The 18,714-nt window shown below is 35.3% G+C and overlaps 1 protein-coding gene across 5 annotated transcripts in view; it reads right to left on the bottom strand.

The window, feature by feature from the left end:
* strbp (spermatid perinuclear RNA binding protein) overlaps positions 1-18,714 on the bottom strand; it is a 124,190-nt gene that overhangs the window by 54,498 nt on the left and 50,978 nt on the right. For all 5 annotated transcript variants that reach the window (XM_051120988.1, XM_051120989.1, XM_051120987.1 and 2 more), the window contains exon 3: positions 7,439-7,580. In XM_051120988.1, the coding sequence (XP_050976945.1) occupies positions 7,439-7,441 (3 nt within the window). In that variant the 5' untranslated portion in view covers positions 7,442-7,580. The remainder of the gene's footprint in view (positions 1-7,438; positions 7,581-18,714) is intronic.

Below are 18,714 nucleotides of genomic sequence, written 5' to 3'. Positions count from 1 at the left end.
TTTATGTCGGACAAAAGTTTCAGAGGCAACATGTGACGTAAACATGAGGTTGTATTTATTTTTAAACATGCAAAAACTTCAGACAAATTTTCGAATATGATAATTTTATAATACAAATTATCCCTGTGATGCAATGCTGAATTTTCAGCACAATTTTAGCTTATTTTGGTTGAAAATACGTAATATTTTACACTAATGGTTCTTACACAAAGGTGCAAAATTTTGTACACATTTTTTCATATGTTGGATGAAAGTTAGTAGAGGCAGTGTGTAAACGTGACTGACACAACATTAGGTTGTATTTATTTTTAAACTTGCGAAAATTTTTGGATACGATTTTTGTATTCATCATTCTAAAAATCCACGCTAAGTGCGATGCGTATTAATTAATCTGTTGCAAAAAAAAAAAAAAAGGAAAACAAAATGAAGTCTTCAAGTAGTGAGGATCATTTTTTGTATTTATACTTTAAAGGGGTCATCGAAGTCGATATGATTCTTTAGGGTCTTAATGAAAAATCTATAATATACTTTGGTTAAAAATTCTCAATGGTTGTGTAAAACAACACCCTTTTTTCCTTGTCAAAATCAGCTCTGCAAAAATCATCCCATTCTGAGAGATTGTTCCTTTAAATGCAAATGAGCTCTGCCCGCCCCGCCCCATCCTCTCTCTGTGGAGTGACGAGCCTGTTTACTTTAGCCGCATTTAACACCTTTAACCACAAAACTTGCTAACTAGCACGTTATTAGGGAAAAAAACCCTTATATTCACTTCTGCTGTAAGTGAAGCTGGATCATGAATGATTTGTGTGAACACAGACACATTTATGTAGATCAGGAGGTGCATTCCCTTCACAAACAAACGTAATGCACTGCATCTTCAGCAGCTCAGACGTCGGGAGTAAGTGACGACCACTATGTTCATTAATACATCCAGCAACAAAACACCTCAATCGCGTGATTGGATATTTTCTTGTCTAACTTACATCCCTGCTCCTGCATCGAAACAAGGAAAGTTATTGGACTGTTACAGCTGATTTAGGGCGCGTCTGAGGTAAGACGCTCATGTCAATCAACTATCATGGGAGCGGCCTCTGTGGGTGTGACGCCACAACAACAGGCATCTGAGAATGGCTCGATTTGAAAAGGGGGATATTATTTTTACAGATTAATTAAAAACCACTGCATGGATTTTTATCATTATAGGGTAGATTTGTACATACACTGCCAACACACATTAACGTTCAAACAACATGTAAAAGTGAACTTAGCATCCGATGACCCCTTTAATATGCAAAATTTGGACCTTAACACTTAATATGAAAACTGTGATCGTTTTTCAGGATTTTTTTTAATGAATAGAAAAAAACCAGCATTAAATATATATATATATATATATATATAAAACAAAACATGAGCTGTAACAGTATCTCAAATCTCAAAATGAATGTCCAGTTTCTTACTGTGCATTATAATATTTTGATGCATAAATTAAGACACATCACAGTTGCTGTTTCACATTTCAAGCTGTTTTACTGCTAGTATTTTAAGCCGCAACCAAACGGAACTGTTTTAAAAAAAACATGTAAAAAGAACACTTCAGATTTTTGTGCGTTGAAAGCTAGTCTCTGTAGTCTCTTTCCTGGATGCACGCAGCAAAATACAGAAAAACTCTATAACAGATATAAAAAGGCATGCGTGTACCGCCAATCAAAACTTCCTATCAGCTCATTCATCATCCTTCACAGGCCTGAACCTCATTGATATCAGCTCTATTCAATACCAGATCCATTCCCTAATGCCGTCATTTTCATTGGGTCGCTCTTCCTGTAGCATTTCTCCGTTCGACAGCAGGCTTGCTCAATAGCGTATCAAAGCTACATCAGCAGCGCTGCAGTCCCCGGGGGGTGTGACCTTTCACGCAATATAGACATAAAAACCACACCGCGCATCCATCTTCTCAACGGCAGCTGTTGTTTAACTAGCAAGAAAGGAAAAACAAGATTCATTTGTTTCAATCGGAGTTCACTGAGTGACATTTTTACACTGGCGGCTGCTAGCAGACAGCCGGGCTTGTTTGTCGAGTGCAAAGCGCTGATGTTTGAAGGCTGCAACCTTTAACGGAGTTGATCAATTAGCGTGATGCAGAGTGAGCACTTTGACATCGCTAGACAAACTATGCATGTTTAAGGACATTGAAGGCAGCCTGGGCGAGTGCGGGATCAGGGTGCGGGAGGGTGCGGGGGCCTTTCGGGATCTGTCTGGGATATAAAGATGCATATCTGCACATTAGCGGCAGTGACAGTGGCCTCTCCGTGGCATCAGGCCAGTATTTAACAGGCAGTGCGCAGGGTTTATGAGGCGCTTCTAATGGCCGCCTGCGAGCGGCCGTAAAACATACTGGGAAGTGTAAAAGAGTGTAAAATAGCTAAGGAGGAGCAGAGAGACTGCATCTTAATCACACATCACACCAGAGACAGGCGGAATGGATGGACAAGCATTGAAACACGCTTAGTATGTGTGAGGTACGCACAGATAATGATACACTCGTAAAACACACTGTGCTGCTACAGTAAACAAATTGCAGTACAATAATTGAATCATTATTTTTAAAGACTGAAACCAATTTTGTAATAATGCTACTATTTAAAGGGATTCAACCAAAAAAATGAAAATTCCATTGTCATTTAATCACCCTCAAGTTGTTTCAAACCTGTATCTTTTCTTCGGTTGAACACAAATGAAGATATTTTGAAGAATGTTGGCAACCAAACAGTTGACGCTGGCTACTGACTTCCATAGGGTGAGTAAATGATGACAGAATATTAATTTTTTGGGTGAACTATCCCTTTAAACTCTCATCCCTCACTCTTATGTCGTTCCAAACCCGTGAGACCTTTGTTCATCTTCAGAACACAAATTAAGATATTGTTGATGAAATCTGAGAGTTTTCTGACCTGCATAGACAACAATGCAACTGACATGTTCAAGACCCAGAAAGGTAGTAAGGACATTATTAAAACGGTCCATGTGAGATCAGTGGTTCAACCGTAATGTTATGAAGCTACGAGAATACTTTCTGTGGGCAAAGATACAAAAATAACCACTTTCCTCGATTTCTTCTCTTCCGTGTCAGTCTTCGACGTGCGTTCACAAGAACACACAATAAAAGCATTTGTTTAAATGTTAACTTAAACACACACTGCATGTAGCAAATACCATCAAGACTTGAGTTCAAGGTTTCTTTTGAAAAATTGATACAGCATCTCTAAAGATTGACATATTATGGCTATAGTACGGTTGTCGAGAGAGCTCAACGCCCTGCAACTTAAGCAACGCAAACACAAATACGGAAATGCACTGCAAATTCTCACAACACAACTAAACACAGAAACGCACTGCAAACACAGGAACGTGCTGCAAATAGCACGGACCACAACAGAAATGTTTCAGGGGGACCTCAAAGAGTGACGAACCCAGCTGGGACCTGATTATTTGTTCAATGGCTTTTGGTCAGAGTAGAGGTGTTGTCGGTGACTGAAAGGTGAGTTTATTGTTTATTTTAACATCCTGATCATACGATTCCTTGGTCTTTTGGATATTATTAAACTAATCTGACGAAGTACACACTTAACTGTGAAACATTATTTTAATGCTATGTTAGCTAGAGTTACTCTCAGAAAAACTGTATCAGGATGTTAAAATAAACAAAAAAAACTCACCTTTTAGTCACCGACAACACCTCTACTCTGACCAAAAGCCACTGAACAAATGATCAGGTCCCAGCTGGGTTCGTCACCTTTTTGAGGTCTCCCTGAAACATTTCCGTTGTGGTCTGTGCTATTTGCAGGGCGTTTCTGTGTTTGGTTGTGTTGTGAGAATTTGCAGCACAATTCCGTATTTGCGTTTGCGTTGCGAGGATTTGTAGTGTGTTGTCGAACTGATGAAGATGTTTTCTTAATTTGTTGTCGTTTTTTCTATTTGCATGTGTTTTCTTAAGTTGCAGCGCGTTGAGCTCTCTCGGCCACGGGAGAGCTCAATCCTACAGAAAAGCACAGGCTTGTTATATTGTAATTTGAACCAGTCCCAGAGAATCTTAATAAGAACTAATCAGAGGTTAACAGAAAAATTGGATTCTCACTGAGTAAGACATTATTTGATTCTTAGCAGATTCTAAGAGGATCCTTTAGGAGGTATTCCAAATTATGACAAAGTTCCAAAAGGAATCCTGAACACAATAATTTAGGATGGTTTTGTGTAACCTGGGACAGAGTGAGAAAGAACAAGAAAGCATGCATGTGTGTGTGTGAGTGTGTGTGTGTGAGAGAGAGAGATCAAGTACAATCAAGCAACAGAGGGTTTCATCAAACCACTAGTTTAACGAATGGCACACTGGGGACGTATTTAGACAAACAGGGCTCAACTGAATGGAGCAGAATGGACATGCACGCACAAAGATCAAGCCCATTAAAATTGAGCGGGCATGTGGATTTGGCATTGCTTATTTAAAAAAATAAATAAAATAATAATAATATTAACAGTGTTCTAATATGGTTTGCATTTAGTAATAATGTGTATTTATGGCTCCTGCTCTGCTTATCAGATCAGATTAAATAATCACATGAGGGGTCCTGGCATGATGTGTCATCTCTGTGTGTCTCATTTGAGGTCAGTGTTCAGTATTAAATTAATTACACGCCCTTAATTAAAATGTCTTCCAGTCAGGCAATGATCTGCAAAGCTCTGCGGCTACTTATTATAGACTCATAGGCATAGACATGAGCTGACCACAAACAGCTGTTGACTGATGCAGGTCTTCTTGATGAGTGTGTGCATGTGAATGTGTGAATGAGATTGACACAAACAGACTGTGACAGTGTGCATGAGCAGCTCTCTGATGGTCAAAGTGTGCAAATCTCAAAAGGCCCTAGAACACAGCCCTGGGGAACACCACCTTAAAAAACATATACATGCACGTTTTGTTGACAGAAATGCAAGCAATCTTTGTGCGATTTACACAGATGGTCCATTTGTGACATGCTGATAATCAGCACTGACAATTTTGACTCGTTCCTCATTTTAAAGTAGAAACATGGTTACGTAAAACCACTTGCAATGGAAGTGCTTAAATAGCTGAAACATGAACCTTGTATTTTTGTTTAAAAAAAAAAAAAAAAAAAAAAACTTATATATTCCACTAAAATTACTATAATTTAGGCTTTAAGATGGTCTAAATTGACATTTTTGCAGTGGTTAGGTCATTCCAGAGCTTGTAAGCAGCTCTCTGATGCCCAAAGGGTGTAAATCTCAATCGGCCACAGAATTTAGCCCTGGGGAACACCACCTTCAAAATCTATATACACGCATCTTGTGCGCATCAGTGTATGCTTTACATAGACAGTCAATTTGTGACATGCTGATGATTAGCACTGAAAATTATTTGACTCATTTTAAAAGTAAAAACATGGTTACTTAAAGCTGAAACATGAAGTTGTATTTTTTAAAAAACACTTTGAAGTCCAAAATGTGTAAATTTGTAAATCTCAAATGGCCCCAGAACACAGCCCTGGGGAACACCACCTTGAAAATGTATATACACATATCTTGTTGAGAGAAATGCAAGCAATGTATGCTTAACATAGTTAATTTGTGACATGTTGCTGATTAGCATTGAAAATTATTTTGAATCATTCCACATTTTTAAAGCAAAAACACGGTTACATAAAGCCATTTACAATGGAAGTAAAGTGCTTAAACACTAACCTAGTAATTTTGTTAAATTAAAATTAGTATAATTTAGGCTTTAAGATGCTCATTTTTGCAATTATTATGTAATTCCAGAGCTTGTAAGCAGCTCTCTGATGCCCAAAGTGTGTCAGTCTCAAGTGGCCCCAAAATATAGCCTTGGGGAACACCACCTTAAAAATGTACATGCACGCATCTTGTTGACAGAAATGCAAGCAGTCAGTGCATGCTTTACATAGATGGTCAATTTGCGACAAGCTGATAAGCACTAAAAATTATTCTGACTCATTCCTCATTTTTAGAGTAAAAATATGGTTACATAAAGCCACTTACAATGGAAGTAAAGTGCTTAAAAACGTGAAACATGAACCTTGTATTTTTGTTTTAAAATTCCCTTAAAATTAGTATAATTTAGGCGTATGATGGTCTAAATTGTAATTTTTGTAGTGATTATGTCATTCCAGATCTTGTAAGCAGCTCTTTGATGCCCAGAGTGTGTAAATCTCAAACGGCCCCAGAACAGAGCCTAGGGGAACACCACCTTAAAAATGTATATCACACACATCTTGTTGACAGAAATGCAAGCAATCAGCCCATTTATGACATGTTGCTGATTAGCACTGAAAATTATTTTGACTCGTTCCTCATTTTTAAAGTAAAAACAGTTACATAAAGCCATTTACAATAGATGTAATAGATGTAATAAAAAAATAAATAAATCTTCCCTAAAAAAAAAAAAAGTTGTTTACTGACTTCATAAATTAAATATTGCACAGAAAAAAAACACCTGGTAATTTTCATCATAACATATATTAGTTAACATACAATGTATGCATTTTAGCATTATTGCGTTGCCACCTTCACTTTCATTGTAAGTCCAAAATGTTTTGCTTATTTTTTAAGGGATCAGTCAAAATCATTTTCTATTATGTTCATCGGAAATGCTCTCGACAGAACTCAACCACAAAACACAAAACCTACCTATAAACCAAAAACACAATACTCAGAATTGTGCATTAATTTTCAGACTGCCATTCGTTGCATAAGAGCACTATGTGGATTTTTTTTTTCCCTGAAAGTCCCTTTCTTTGGCATAGCGCAGGGTTCATGCTGACACACAGCCAGGGTGTGTGCGTATCTGTGTGCTCTGCCACTTTGGCCACAGTTTGACAGGAAGTCGAGTGAAACCAGGAAGGTCACCTCGTTATGTGCACAATAAATCAATACAGATACAGATGCAGAAGACACAGAAAGCCACTAGAGTGAGAGAAGTGGAAAGCGCTTGAGTGTATATACGTGTATGCGCTTGCGTGTGCATATCCAAGGTCACCCCGGCTGCGGCGGCAAAGCTGGGTTAGCATTAGAGCTCACGCTAGCAGGGCGCTCATTACGTTGGGTTATTTATGAACCTCCCCCCGACTCTCAGACTTTAATAATTCAAACAGCACAGCCCTACACTCCCATGAGACCCTGCTCCCACAAGCCGGAGGTGAGGGCCATTAATCAAACGCTGATCTCCTCCCCCCCTTTTCTCTCTTTCTCTCAAGCTCCCATCACATTTTCTCGATCACATCTCGGCTGGTTTTAGATTAGAGCGGTTTGGACAGAAACACATGTAAGAGAGATTTTACAATTTAGACATCAACCTTGTGTGATACTTAACCAGCCACACAAACAGAAGATGAGGGGTTTTTACCATGGCGGCTCGAGGGTTGCTAGGCGCGGTGTGTCCGTGAACGTGTGTGTGCGAGCGCGGAGTGTGGAGACGGGGGTCTCGGGACGCCCTCTCCTCATGCGCTCGCCTCTCTGCCCCCCCGCTGCGCCCGACTGCACCAAACCTGTGAGACAGAGAGAACAACATTAATTACATGTATAGTCTACATTTTTATTTCATTTAAAAGCTTATTATAAACTCATAGGCATAGACTTGAGCTGACCACCAACAGCTGTTGACTAATGCAGATGATCTTGATGAGTGCGTGCATGTGAATGTGTGATGAAATTGACACAAACAGACTGTGACGGTGTGCATGAGCAGCTCTCTGATGCCCCAAGTGTGTAAATCTCAAACGGCCCCAGAACATAGCCCTGGGGAACACCACCTTAAAAATGAATATACATACATCTTGTTGACAGAAACACAGGCAATCAGTGTATGATTTACACAGATGGTCCATTTGTGACTGAAAATGATTGTTATTCGTTCCTCAATTTTTAAGTAAAAATGTGACAACATAAAGCCACTTACAATGGAAGTGCTTAAAAAGCTGAAACATGAACCTTTTGTTTTTGTTAAAGCGCTTACATTTTTCCCTAAAATTAGTATAATTTAGGCTTTAAGATGGTCTAAACTGCAATTTTTGTGGTGGTTATGCCATTCCAGAGCTTGTAAGCAGTTCCCTGATGCCCAAAGTGTGTAAATCTCAAACGGCCCGAGAACATAGCCCTGGGGAACACCACCTTAAAAATATATATACACACATCTTTTTGACAGAAATGCAAACAATCAGTGTATGCTTTACATAAATGTCTCATTTGTGACATGCTGATGATTAGCACTGAAAATTATTTTGACTTGTTCCTTATTTTTAAAGTAAAAACATAGTTACATAAAGCCATTTATAATGGAAGTGCTTAACTAGCTGAAACATTAACCTTGCATTTTTGTTGAAACACTTGTTTACTGACTTCATAAATTAAATCAACATTTTTATTATTAGCAGGGTTAGTGCACAAGATAAACAGCATTGAAATCAAGGGACTAAATGTGTAGCATCACAAACCCTTACACACGCTTCCCTCAGGAGGTATCGGTGACTCCTTGTCTGAAAATGAGCAATGCAGTATATGGACGTTATACATATTTCATGATCTGGGTGCTGCTACACTGCTGAGATGCGGGTTGTTGTTCTGCTGCTTCATTTCCCAACACAGAGAAGTGTTCGCATGTATACTTGTTTTATAGAGCACTTATCTGGGCCTGTTTATCAGGCTTATCTTGCAAAGTGCTTCTACTGTTTAAGATAAACATGGCTATATGTGAAAGTCATCTGAACGGAATCGTTTTGAGTGGCGGCAATAACCATAATTTGTGGACCAAACTTTGAACTGTAAATTTTTACTCCACTTAATCCCTTCTTATCTGGCCAAATGTCTTCCGTGTATTAATGCAATTTCCCTGGAATATAATTTCATTCTCTGGATTACGGCTTTTGGAACTGAACAGATGTACTCAAAAAAAAAAAAAAAAAAAATGTTCAGGCCAAAAAATGATTTTCAAAAAAAAAGTGAGGGAAGAGAGCTGATCTCCGTCGTATTTGAAAGTAAAGTGCTGTAGTGTTTTAGGTAGATGCTATGCTGCTGTTAGGGCATTAGGTGGTTGCTAAAGTGTACTGAGTGTTGATAAATGTGATGGTATGAGGTTGCAATGGTTTTTGTCATTGCTAAGGTGTTCTAAATGGTGCTGGGTGAGTCAGCAAGATTTTTTGTTTTGTTTTAAAATTATGCTTTTATTCAGCAGAGATTAGGGCCCTATGATTTCCATGTAGTGGAAAATGCAGACAGAATTGCAGAATTCAGTCATAAAAATGGAATTTACTGTATAATGTGGGATGTCACAGAATTTGACAAATTTGAGATGGTCCAAAAGTAGGTCAGTACACTTAAATCAAAATGCGATATGGACTAGTGTCTGTGAATATTAAGTAGCAAAAATACTATTCAAATATGAATCCTGCACATTCTGTGTCTCTCTGTGTGAATGAATAGCGCAGATACGCGGTTTTGTTTACTACACAAGCGTGACGCCCGCTGTGTTTTCAGTCTCTGCCGCCCCAATATACGAGGATATGAACACAAACAATCTCTACAACTGCTCTGAAAGTCACTTCATGAGCATTTTATCGTTTCTTTATCATACACAAACTGAAACTTAAAGGTCTTCACAGCAACCCGTCAAAATAAAAGTTCGGTTTAACTTGAAGAAACTGTAACAGAAATATATTACATTATTTTTAAGGAAAATTTACCATAAAAAAAATTATCAGAATTTATTTATCAGAAAAATATAACACTAGACAGTAGCTATTTCTGAAAAATAAATACCTAAATAAATATTACTACTACTACTACTACTAATAATAATAATAATCATTATATTACAATATATTACATTATTTTTAAGGAAAATTTACTATAAAAAAAATCAGAATTTATTTATCAGAAAAATGTATATAACACTTGACAGTAGCTATTTCTGAAAAATAAATAACTAAATAAATATTACTACTACTACTACTACTACTACTACTACTACTACTACTACTACTACTAATATAATAATAATAATAATATATTTTTAAATAAATCAATTACATACAGATGATTTTGATTATTGAAATTGAAGAAATCCATTAAAATGGAATCCAGAAAATTAATGGAAAACACAGAATTTGGTAAAAAAAAAAAAAAATTTGAGAAAAAAGTAATAAAACATTTCATAAGTCCTTAAAAAATATTTTTTGTTAAACTTAATAAATTGTTTCATAATTTCAATTCATCAGACAGGCTTTAAAATTGAATTTAACCATTAAAATAGAGTCAAGAAAATTTTAAATGAAAAAAAAAAATAATATTGATAATAATAATAAATGTTTCTCGAGCAACAAATCAGTATATTAGAATGATTTCTGAAGGATCATGAGACACTGAAGACTGGAGTAATGGATGCTAAAAATTCAGCTTTGCATCACAGAAATAAGTTACAATTCACAATATATTTAAAATAAAAAAACAGTAATTTTAAACTATAATAACATTTCAAAATATTACATTTTTACTGTATTTTTCCATCATTTTTCTTCCAGAAACATTTTAAAAATCTCACAGACTCTAAGTTTTTGAACAGCAGTGTATTGCTGCCCAGGTGTACTGATTGATTTTAGGATGGTTGCTAGGGTGTTGTGATTGCTAACGTGTTTTTACCACGCACATGGGCTGCTGGGAATTTCAGACCAGTAAAAGTTCATCAGAAGTTTTTCTGCACAAAAAAGTGTGTGGTTCTAAATGCTTGAAATGACAAATTGGACACCTGGGAGCCAAAGCCACGAGACCACAAACCCATATCAAATGTGTCGTTAGGGACAGGGCCACAAACCAAGGTAATTTGCATGCTCTGCTTCTAGCACATCATGTAAAACGCTCTCACCTAATGTACATATTACCCAATAATCCATAACCAAGATAACGTTGAACAGGAAGAAATAGTGTCGCTCAATAAGGCCCAGCTTATCTCCCAAGTCCCTTTATGCACCAAACCTCTAGTCTGACATCCTTTTAAGAGATGAACAAGTGTATCTCGTGAGGGACCCCACGCCGCTGCCACAGCGCAATTACAGCACGCTCAAACGCAGCCCTGCAGATCTTCTGTAATAATGTTCAGTGAAGTGTGTCCACACAGAGACATTCACAGTCTGCTCGCTGACGGCCCTGCTGTCACTGTCTCGTTATCAGCGTCACAATCTGCACAAAACACACCACGTACCACACCAGACCTTTCAGAGAGATCGTTAGCCCCAAACTGACAAACATTTCAACACGTAAATGACTATCAACTCACTAGACAGATCATTAAATGCCGCACATATACAAACTTCAACGCTGTCTGGTTTGCAACTGAACATTGATCATTACAGTATTTCCTTACATATTAAATAACACACGGTCACATCCTCTAACTTGTGAGAAACAAGTGAAAAGCACAAGTTAAGCATTTCCTAACGCTGCCCCTTTGACCGACCTTCGCTTTCACCTTCCTTCAGCCTGATGTCAATCCTTTAATCATTTTCTGGTTCCCTCTAGCCGTTTAGATAATAGAGGTATTAGGAGAGCATGAGCGAGAGGTGGCTTTAACTGGATTCTGTCATCAGGACAGGCTGGCCTTGCTGAAGACAGCCTGCGGCGACATTGCCGCCCTGCAAACAATTACAGTCTCGCTTTACTGCTGAATAATAGGGAAAATAAAAAGAAATTCACACCCTCCAATCACTGCCAGGCTTTTAAAGGAAATAGCGAGCCCTACTGTACCTCATTCAACAAAGTGTGCAATAAAGTACTTATAAGTGTATATTTGCTAGGATTAAAAGTTTGGAGAGTAAACAAATAATTCCATGAGTGTGCTTTAATCTGGAAGATTAAACATGTTTTTGCTCCTTTAGGATGCATATTTACCATTGAAAGTAAGATTGATATTTGTCTTTGCAGCTTTCTCAACAGACTATGAATCACATTTATTGTTAATATTTTTCACAAATATGATTTCTGGTTTCGCATCTCAACAGCAAAACTAAGAATCTGAACAGTGCATGGTATTTTCAAATCATACTAATTCACATACACCTATATTCTTTTGCAAAACTCTGAAGGTAACAAAATTGGCTATGTAGTTATGCAGAGGTCAGTTTTACAAATTCAAGTCTAACAAAGATATGAATTTGAGAGAAATTTTTTTTTTGAGTTTTTGTGATTTTGAGTAATTCTGTGTTATGTTATAATTGAGATACTATTATCATTTTTGTTAATATTTCATGCTTTCATGTTAATTTGAAGGTAAAGTTTTGGTCATTTTGTTGTGTTTGTCATTTAAATTAAATATAATTAATAGTTTTTTTTTATTTATACTTATATTTTAAATATAACAATAATTTTTGTAATTATTTTAGTAAATCAAATTAAACTAAATGTTTATTATTATTTATTTAATGTTTTTTTATGGTTTTAGTTACTACTACTAGAAAAGAAAACATTTTTGAAGTTCCTTCAATTTTTCTAGAAAAGAAAAAAGAAAAGCTAAATAAAAAAATCCTTTTTTAAATTGTGCAATGAAATTGAGCTTGACTAAGAGAAGTTAAGCTTTTCTACTTCTACAGAAAAAAAAATAAACTGCATGTTCCTTTAAAATATAAATTTAATTTGAAAACCAAATGTTTCCTTTTTTAATTTGTGCAAAAAATACTTAATTGTTAGATTTTATAATTTAAACATGCTTTATTGTTAATTTTAAAGATTTAAAGTTTTAGTAATTTTGTTGGTTGTCATTTTTATTAGTTTTTGTTGTTTTTAAATATATCTATTGTTTTTGGTAGTTATTTTAGTACATCAAATTAAACCAAATGAAAATGAGAAATACTGCCTGAAATAAAATATGTTAAGGTTTTGATTATATTTTACTTCAATTTGTTTCAGTTAACATATACATATTTTAAAGGTAACTTTTTTTTTTACTGCTACAAGGGAAAAAAAAAAAACAACACCACATAACTGGATGTTTATTTCAATTTCAATTTAAAAAAGAAAGAAAGAAAAATCAAGCTAAATTTTGTGCAATAAAAAAAGTGTTAAAATATAATTTAATTGTTTGTATTCCTTACTTAATATATATTTATATCAGAAAATCTCTGAAAAGTAATGTTTGAAATGGTCAAAAGTGCACATAATTGAAGAATAACCACATTATAATAATTTTAAGATGTTAATCAGATGTTAATCAGAATCAGACCCTTAAAATAGCTCCCCTTATTATAATTCATTAAAATATTCAGTTCTTCTATCCATTTAAATAAATTGGTGTCAAAACTCATTAAAATACACCAACCCACCTGAGACTTAAGACAACAGGGAGCTAGTAAAGAAAAACACTGTTTTCATCCAGCAAACTGAAGACAGACAGAAATTGCAAGAGGGGAGCAGGTTACTATCATATCTTTGCCCCAGCACTACTAATTACATGCTTTAATTTTCTCTTTCTTCATTCTTTTAAGGAACACCGTTAATTTCTCCTCTAGGGTAATCAACAGATACAAGCCGGTATTAAACGAAAGCGTCTTTCAATGAGCCTAGCTGACGTTTTCTACAAGTCTGGCATTTATTTACCATCCAGAGACTCCTAAAATCTCAAAATGAGCTTGTGTTCGCATTTTCACCTCCTCATTACAAACAGATTCCTCTAAGGAAAAGCATTCTGGCCTGCAGGCAAAAGGCACTGGCATGGCGGATGGCATCTCATTAGTATGAGGTTGCCAGATCAGCGCCACACTTCTCTGCACACTGATTATTGGATGACCACTTAATGAATCTTACACACTGCAAACCGCACCTGCTCCCACAGAAAACACCCGGGATGCTGGTTAGGGTGTGTGCAGTAAACAGATGTTATTTGGGTGCTCCAAACATGCAAACCATCGGTCTGGGAACTGCGACTCTAGGAAATGTTCTGTTTAGGTTAGCGGTGGGTTATTCTTACATTTGTTGACACTCGCATGAGTTTAAACACCACTGCTCATCCAAACGTTTACTTCAGAGCCTATTAAATATATTAATAGTGACCCCAACACACCTCTATATTTGAGTGTGTGTTTACAGTAGGAAATACAGAATTTTTGAATAAACCGTTCATAGATATTCATGTATTCCTCACTAGTGTGTTCTAGAGGAACTTAAATCTGCAGACTGACATTCTGCTGTCTTACATACAGCCAAACAGAAGCACACATGAATGCACATGCAAAATCTGAGGTTTCTGATGTGGTTGTATAATTCATAACTGAGTGTTTAATTTATATTTCTGCATTAGTTAAGTCAAGGTTTCAGCTCAAATACATGTAAACAAAACATCCACTCTGAGCTGAATGACAGCAGACGGCCGTCATGCGTCGTTTTTTATTCTTGTGCTCAACAATAAGATGTTCTGAAAGGAAAAACAGACAGATGAAAGAAAAAAGTCTTTTGTTTTTACACATTTTAACCTTTAGTAAACAGACCTTCAAAAGAGCTGTCAAGGAATAATTCAGAGTGACATGAAAGGGAAAAAAAAATAGGTGTCTAGGATCAAGAAAAAAAAAAAAAACTTTTAGAAATTTTGTTTAAAACGCAGATGCCTTTTAGATCTGGTTAGATGTGGTTTTGAAGAAGTACATTTTTATGTATTGTAACCAAGTAAACAGAATATTTATTAATAATCCACAGTACATCTACAGTTGACCCTCGAACACTAGCACTATCTATTCTATTTTTATCGAGCTGTTTTCTTTTTATTTATTAAAGGAGAAGTCCACTTCCAAAACAAAGATTCACATATAATGAGTCATCCAAGATGTTCATGTCTTTCTTTCTTCAGTCGTAAAGAAATTATGTTTTTTGAGGAAAACATTTCAGGATTTTTCTCCATATAATGGACTGATATGGTGCCCCGAGTTTGACCTTCCAAAATGCAGTTTAAATGCAGCTTCAAACAATCCCAAATGCGGTTGTAAATGATCCCAGCTGAGGTAGAAGGGTCTTATCTAATGTAACGATTGGTTATTTTAATAAAAACAATACAATTTAAATACTTTTAAATCTCAAACGCTCATCTTGTCTTGCTCTCGTTGAACTCTGTGTATTGTGGTTCAAGACAGTTAGGGTATGTCAAAAAAACTCCAATCGTATTTTCTCCCTCAACTTCAAAAATCATTCAAAATCATCCTACATCCCTGCAGAAGTACTGACACAGTATTTGCAAAGTGAACATGCAAAGAAGATCAAACACCCTTAACAAAAAAGGTAAAAAAACAGCGATATAGGACGATTTTGAAGTTGAGGGAGAACATGAGATGGGAGTTTTTCGACATACACTAACTGTCATGAACCAGAACAAAAACAGTCCAGGCAGAGTAAGACAAGATGAGCATTTGGCATTAAAAAGTATATAAATTGTATTATTTTTATTAAAATAACTGATCGTTTCGCTAGATAACACCCTTATTTCTTGGCTGGGATTGTTTACAACTGCATTTGGCATCGTTTAAAGCCGCATTTAAAGTTGCGTTCTCTTATTTTTTTCTATTCTTTCGATTTTTTTCTTTTTATTTAAGAAATTAATAAATAAAATTGCCCCTCTAACACTAGTGTTCTCTATTCTTTTTCTACTCTTTTGACTTTTTATTTATTTGAAGATTTTACCCTCTATCACTAGCTTTCTTTATTTTTTTCTATTCGTTTGACTTTTTATTAATTATAAAAAAGACCCTCTAACACTATTATTCACTATTCTTTTTCTATTCTTTCGACTTTTGTTTTTATTTGTTTATTTGAAAACCTTATCCTCTATCACTAGCGTACTCTATATTTTTTTATATTATTTCGACTTATTTTCTTTTTACATATTATAAAAAATGACCCTCTACACTGTAAAAAATAAAAATCACAATTTGTTGAGTAAGCTTAAAATAATTTGTTACCCTGCTGCCTTAAAATTTTAAGTTCAGTCAACTCGAATAAGTTTAGTCAACTTGAAATGTTAAGTTGTACTAAGTAACAACTTAGATATTTGTGTTTGCTAAACTTAACAGATGGGTAAGTAACCCGGCTGCCTTAAAATTTTACGTTGATTCAACTCAAATATCTAAGCTGTCACTTAGTATAATTTAACATTTCAAGATTAATAAACTTTTGAGTTGACTGAACTTAAAAATTTAAGGCAGCCAGGTTACAAATTATTGTAAGTTGACTCAACAAATTGTTTTTTACAGTGTACCACTAGTGTTCTCTTATTTTTTTTCCCTACTCAATTGATATCTATTTATTTATTTAAAAAAAGATAAATACATTTGACCCTCTAACACTAGTGTTCACTATTCATTTTTTATTCTATCTACTTGTTTTATTTTTATTTTTTATTAGCTGTGGACGAAGCGGTTATTCTAAAAACAGAAGCAGAAACACAATGAACAAAAAAATAGATTCATACTTTTGCTGAAACACAGCAGAAAACAACAATGCTGCAAATATAGTTATTTTTTAGCTAAGACTGTTCAAGCATGAGCATTTCAAAATAAACAATTGTTAAAATTATGAAAATATTTGTAGATGGCAAGAAAAGACAAAATAAAGTTTAAATTACTAGTTAGCTTGATTATCTAGTAATGATGGTTGTTTCAAGCAAAATATAAAAATGGTCAGAGAAAAACTCTTAACCGCCATACAGTATCTTTTCTGTCACATGGCCTTCTGAAAAATATTAATATAGCTTGTAAAAAATAACAATACCTTGATAGAACATCTGATCTTAATATTCGTATCTAATTGGGCACAACTAATGATTTATTTATTTTTATTAGAAAAAAAAAATGACCCAATATCTTGACTATTTGTAATTGTTTAGGGTTAATTTTTTCAATCCATCTATCTATCTAATAATAACATAATTCTCTCTCTAATAATATAATTATTTAAAAAAAATATTTTAAAAAAATGTTTTTAAATATATTGGTAAAAAAGGTAAAAACTACTACTTTTTTACATTGTCAATTAATTGTTAAACACTGAAGAGAATAAACCCTCACTATAATATAATTAGTCTTTTTTTTCTGCATTTTCTTCATTTTCAAGGTATTGCTTTGGTGGACATGAGGTTTAAAATATGTATAATATTTATAACAGCTTTTTTGTTGTTGTTTTTATTTTTAAGAAAAAAAAGATCATTTCTTCACAAGGTTTCGTTAAATTAAACAAAAATGCCAAAAAAACGAAGAAACTAATCACGTTTCAAAACAAGTCTTGTTTGTTGATAAATCTGTAAAACAGAATAAACAATTCCTGAAAATCCAGGCACATCTCAGAAAACACAACCCCCTGAAGAAAACAAATACTTCACATTTCCTTCCAATTCTTGAAGCAACCGGACTACAAAAAAAAAAAAAAAAAAAAAAAAGTAAAAAAACTACAGCACATCTTCTTAACCTTTCACTTGTTTTTCCTGGTGTGTGAGCACTTAAGTCATTTAGAAAATTAAACGTGCTTCAAAACACTCCTACAACAGCACCATGTTGAGGAAAACTTGTCATGAACAGATGCATAAATTTCTTAACAACCCGCTCTGTTCAAAGCAGGCGGAGAAACACTTAAGGTGCCAGTATAATGCGAACTAGCTGCAATAAGCACAATGCAAACAAACACGCATCATCTTCTAAAAATGATGTGCATTTACTGACAGCATCATCTTCAGTGCTGACTTGTCTTCCTGGAACCAACAGAGGTGTCTTGATTAAAAAATGGCTTATGTTAAAGTGGAAACGCGAGAGAAAGTGCAGCTTCGCGCATTTGTTGATCCACCAGTGCAGGAAAACGCAGGAAAACGCTGAATACGCTATAGGGAGAATGGATGCCATCAATAAACGAATAACTGCACTGTCAATATTTAAGATGGAGGGGTGCTTCCTGCTGACTTTAGGTCAACCCTGCAGGGACACAAATGAGGGAGAGGAGGATAACAACAAGGATAGAGAGATTACAAAGTATAACTTAGAGACCATGTGACTTCCTGTTGTCATTCGCTCTTCCCACAAATCCATCGCAATCTCTCACTCTTCCTCACATAATTCTCATTTGTCTCACTTCTACAGTTTCGCCACTTCCTCACTCAACTTCTGACGGCCTAATGCGACACTGACTAACAGATGCACAGCAGACGCAAAGATCCATCAGAGAAAACGCTTCTCAAACAAAACTCAATATTATACTGACAGCATTAAAGGAGAAGTCCACTTCCAAAACAAAGGTTCAAGACGAGTGCTGAGATTAAAAAGCATTTAAAAAGTATGATTGTTTTGCTACATAAGACCCTTCTTCCTCAGCTGGGATCATTTACAACCGCATTTGGGATTGTTTGAAGCCTGCATTTTGGAAGTTCAAACTCAGGGCACCATATCAGTCCATTATGTGGAGAAAAATCCTGAAATGTTTTCCTCAAAAAACAATTTCTTTACAACTGAAGAAAGAAAGACATGAACATCTTGGATGACAAGGGGGTGAGTACATTATCTGTACATTTTTGTTCTAGAAGTGAACTTCTCCTTTATTGACAGAATTTTCATTTTTGGGTGCACTATCCCTTTAAGAGTTTCTCAAAGGCTTGATTTGTTTGTGTGTTCTAGGTTT

Source organism: Labeo rohita, chromosome 10 (assembly GCF_022985175.1).
Source record: "Labeo rohita strain BAU-BD-2019 chromosome 10, IGBB_LRoh.1.0, whole genome shotgun sequence".
In the NCBI taxonomy this organism is placed as follows: Eukaryota; Metazoa; Chordata; class Actinopteri; order Cypriniformes; family Cyprinidae; genus Labeo; species Labeo rohita.
This window is presented reverse-complemented; position numbering and strand designations above follow the sequence as displayed.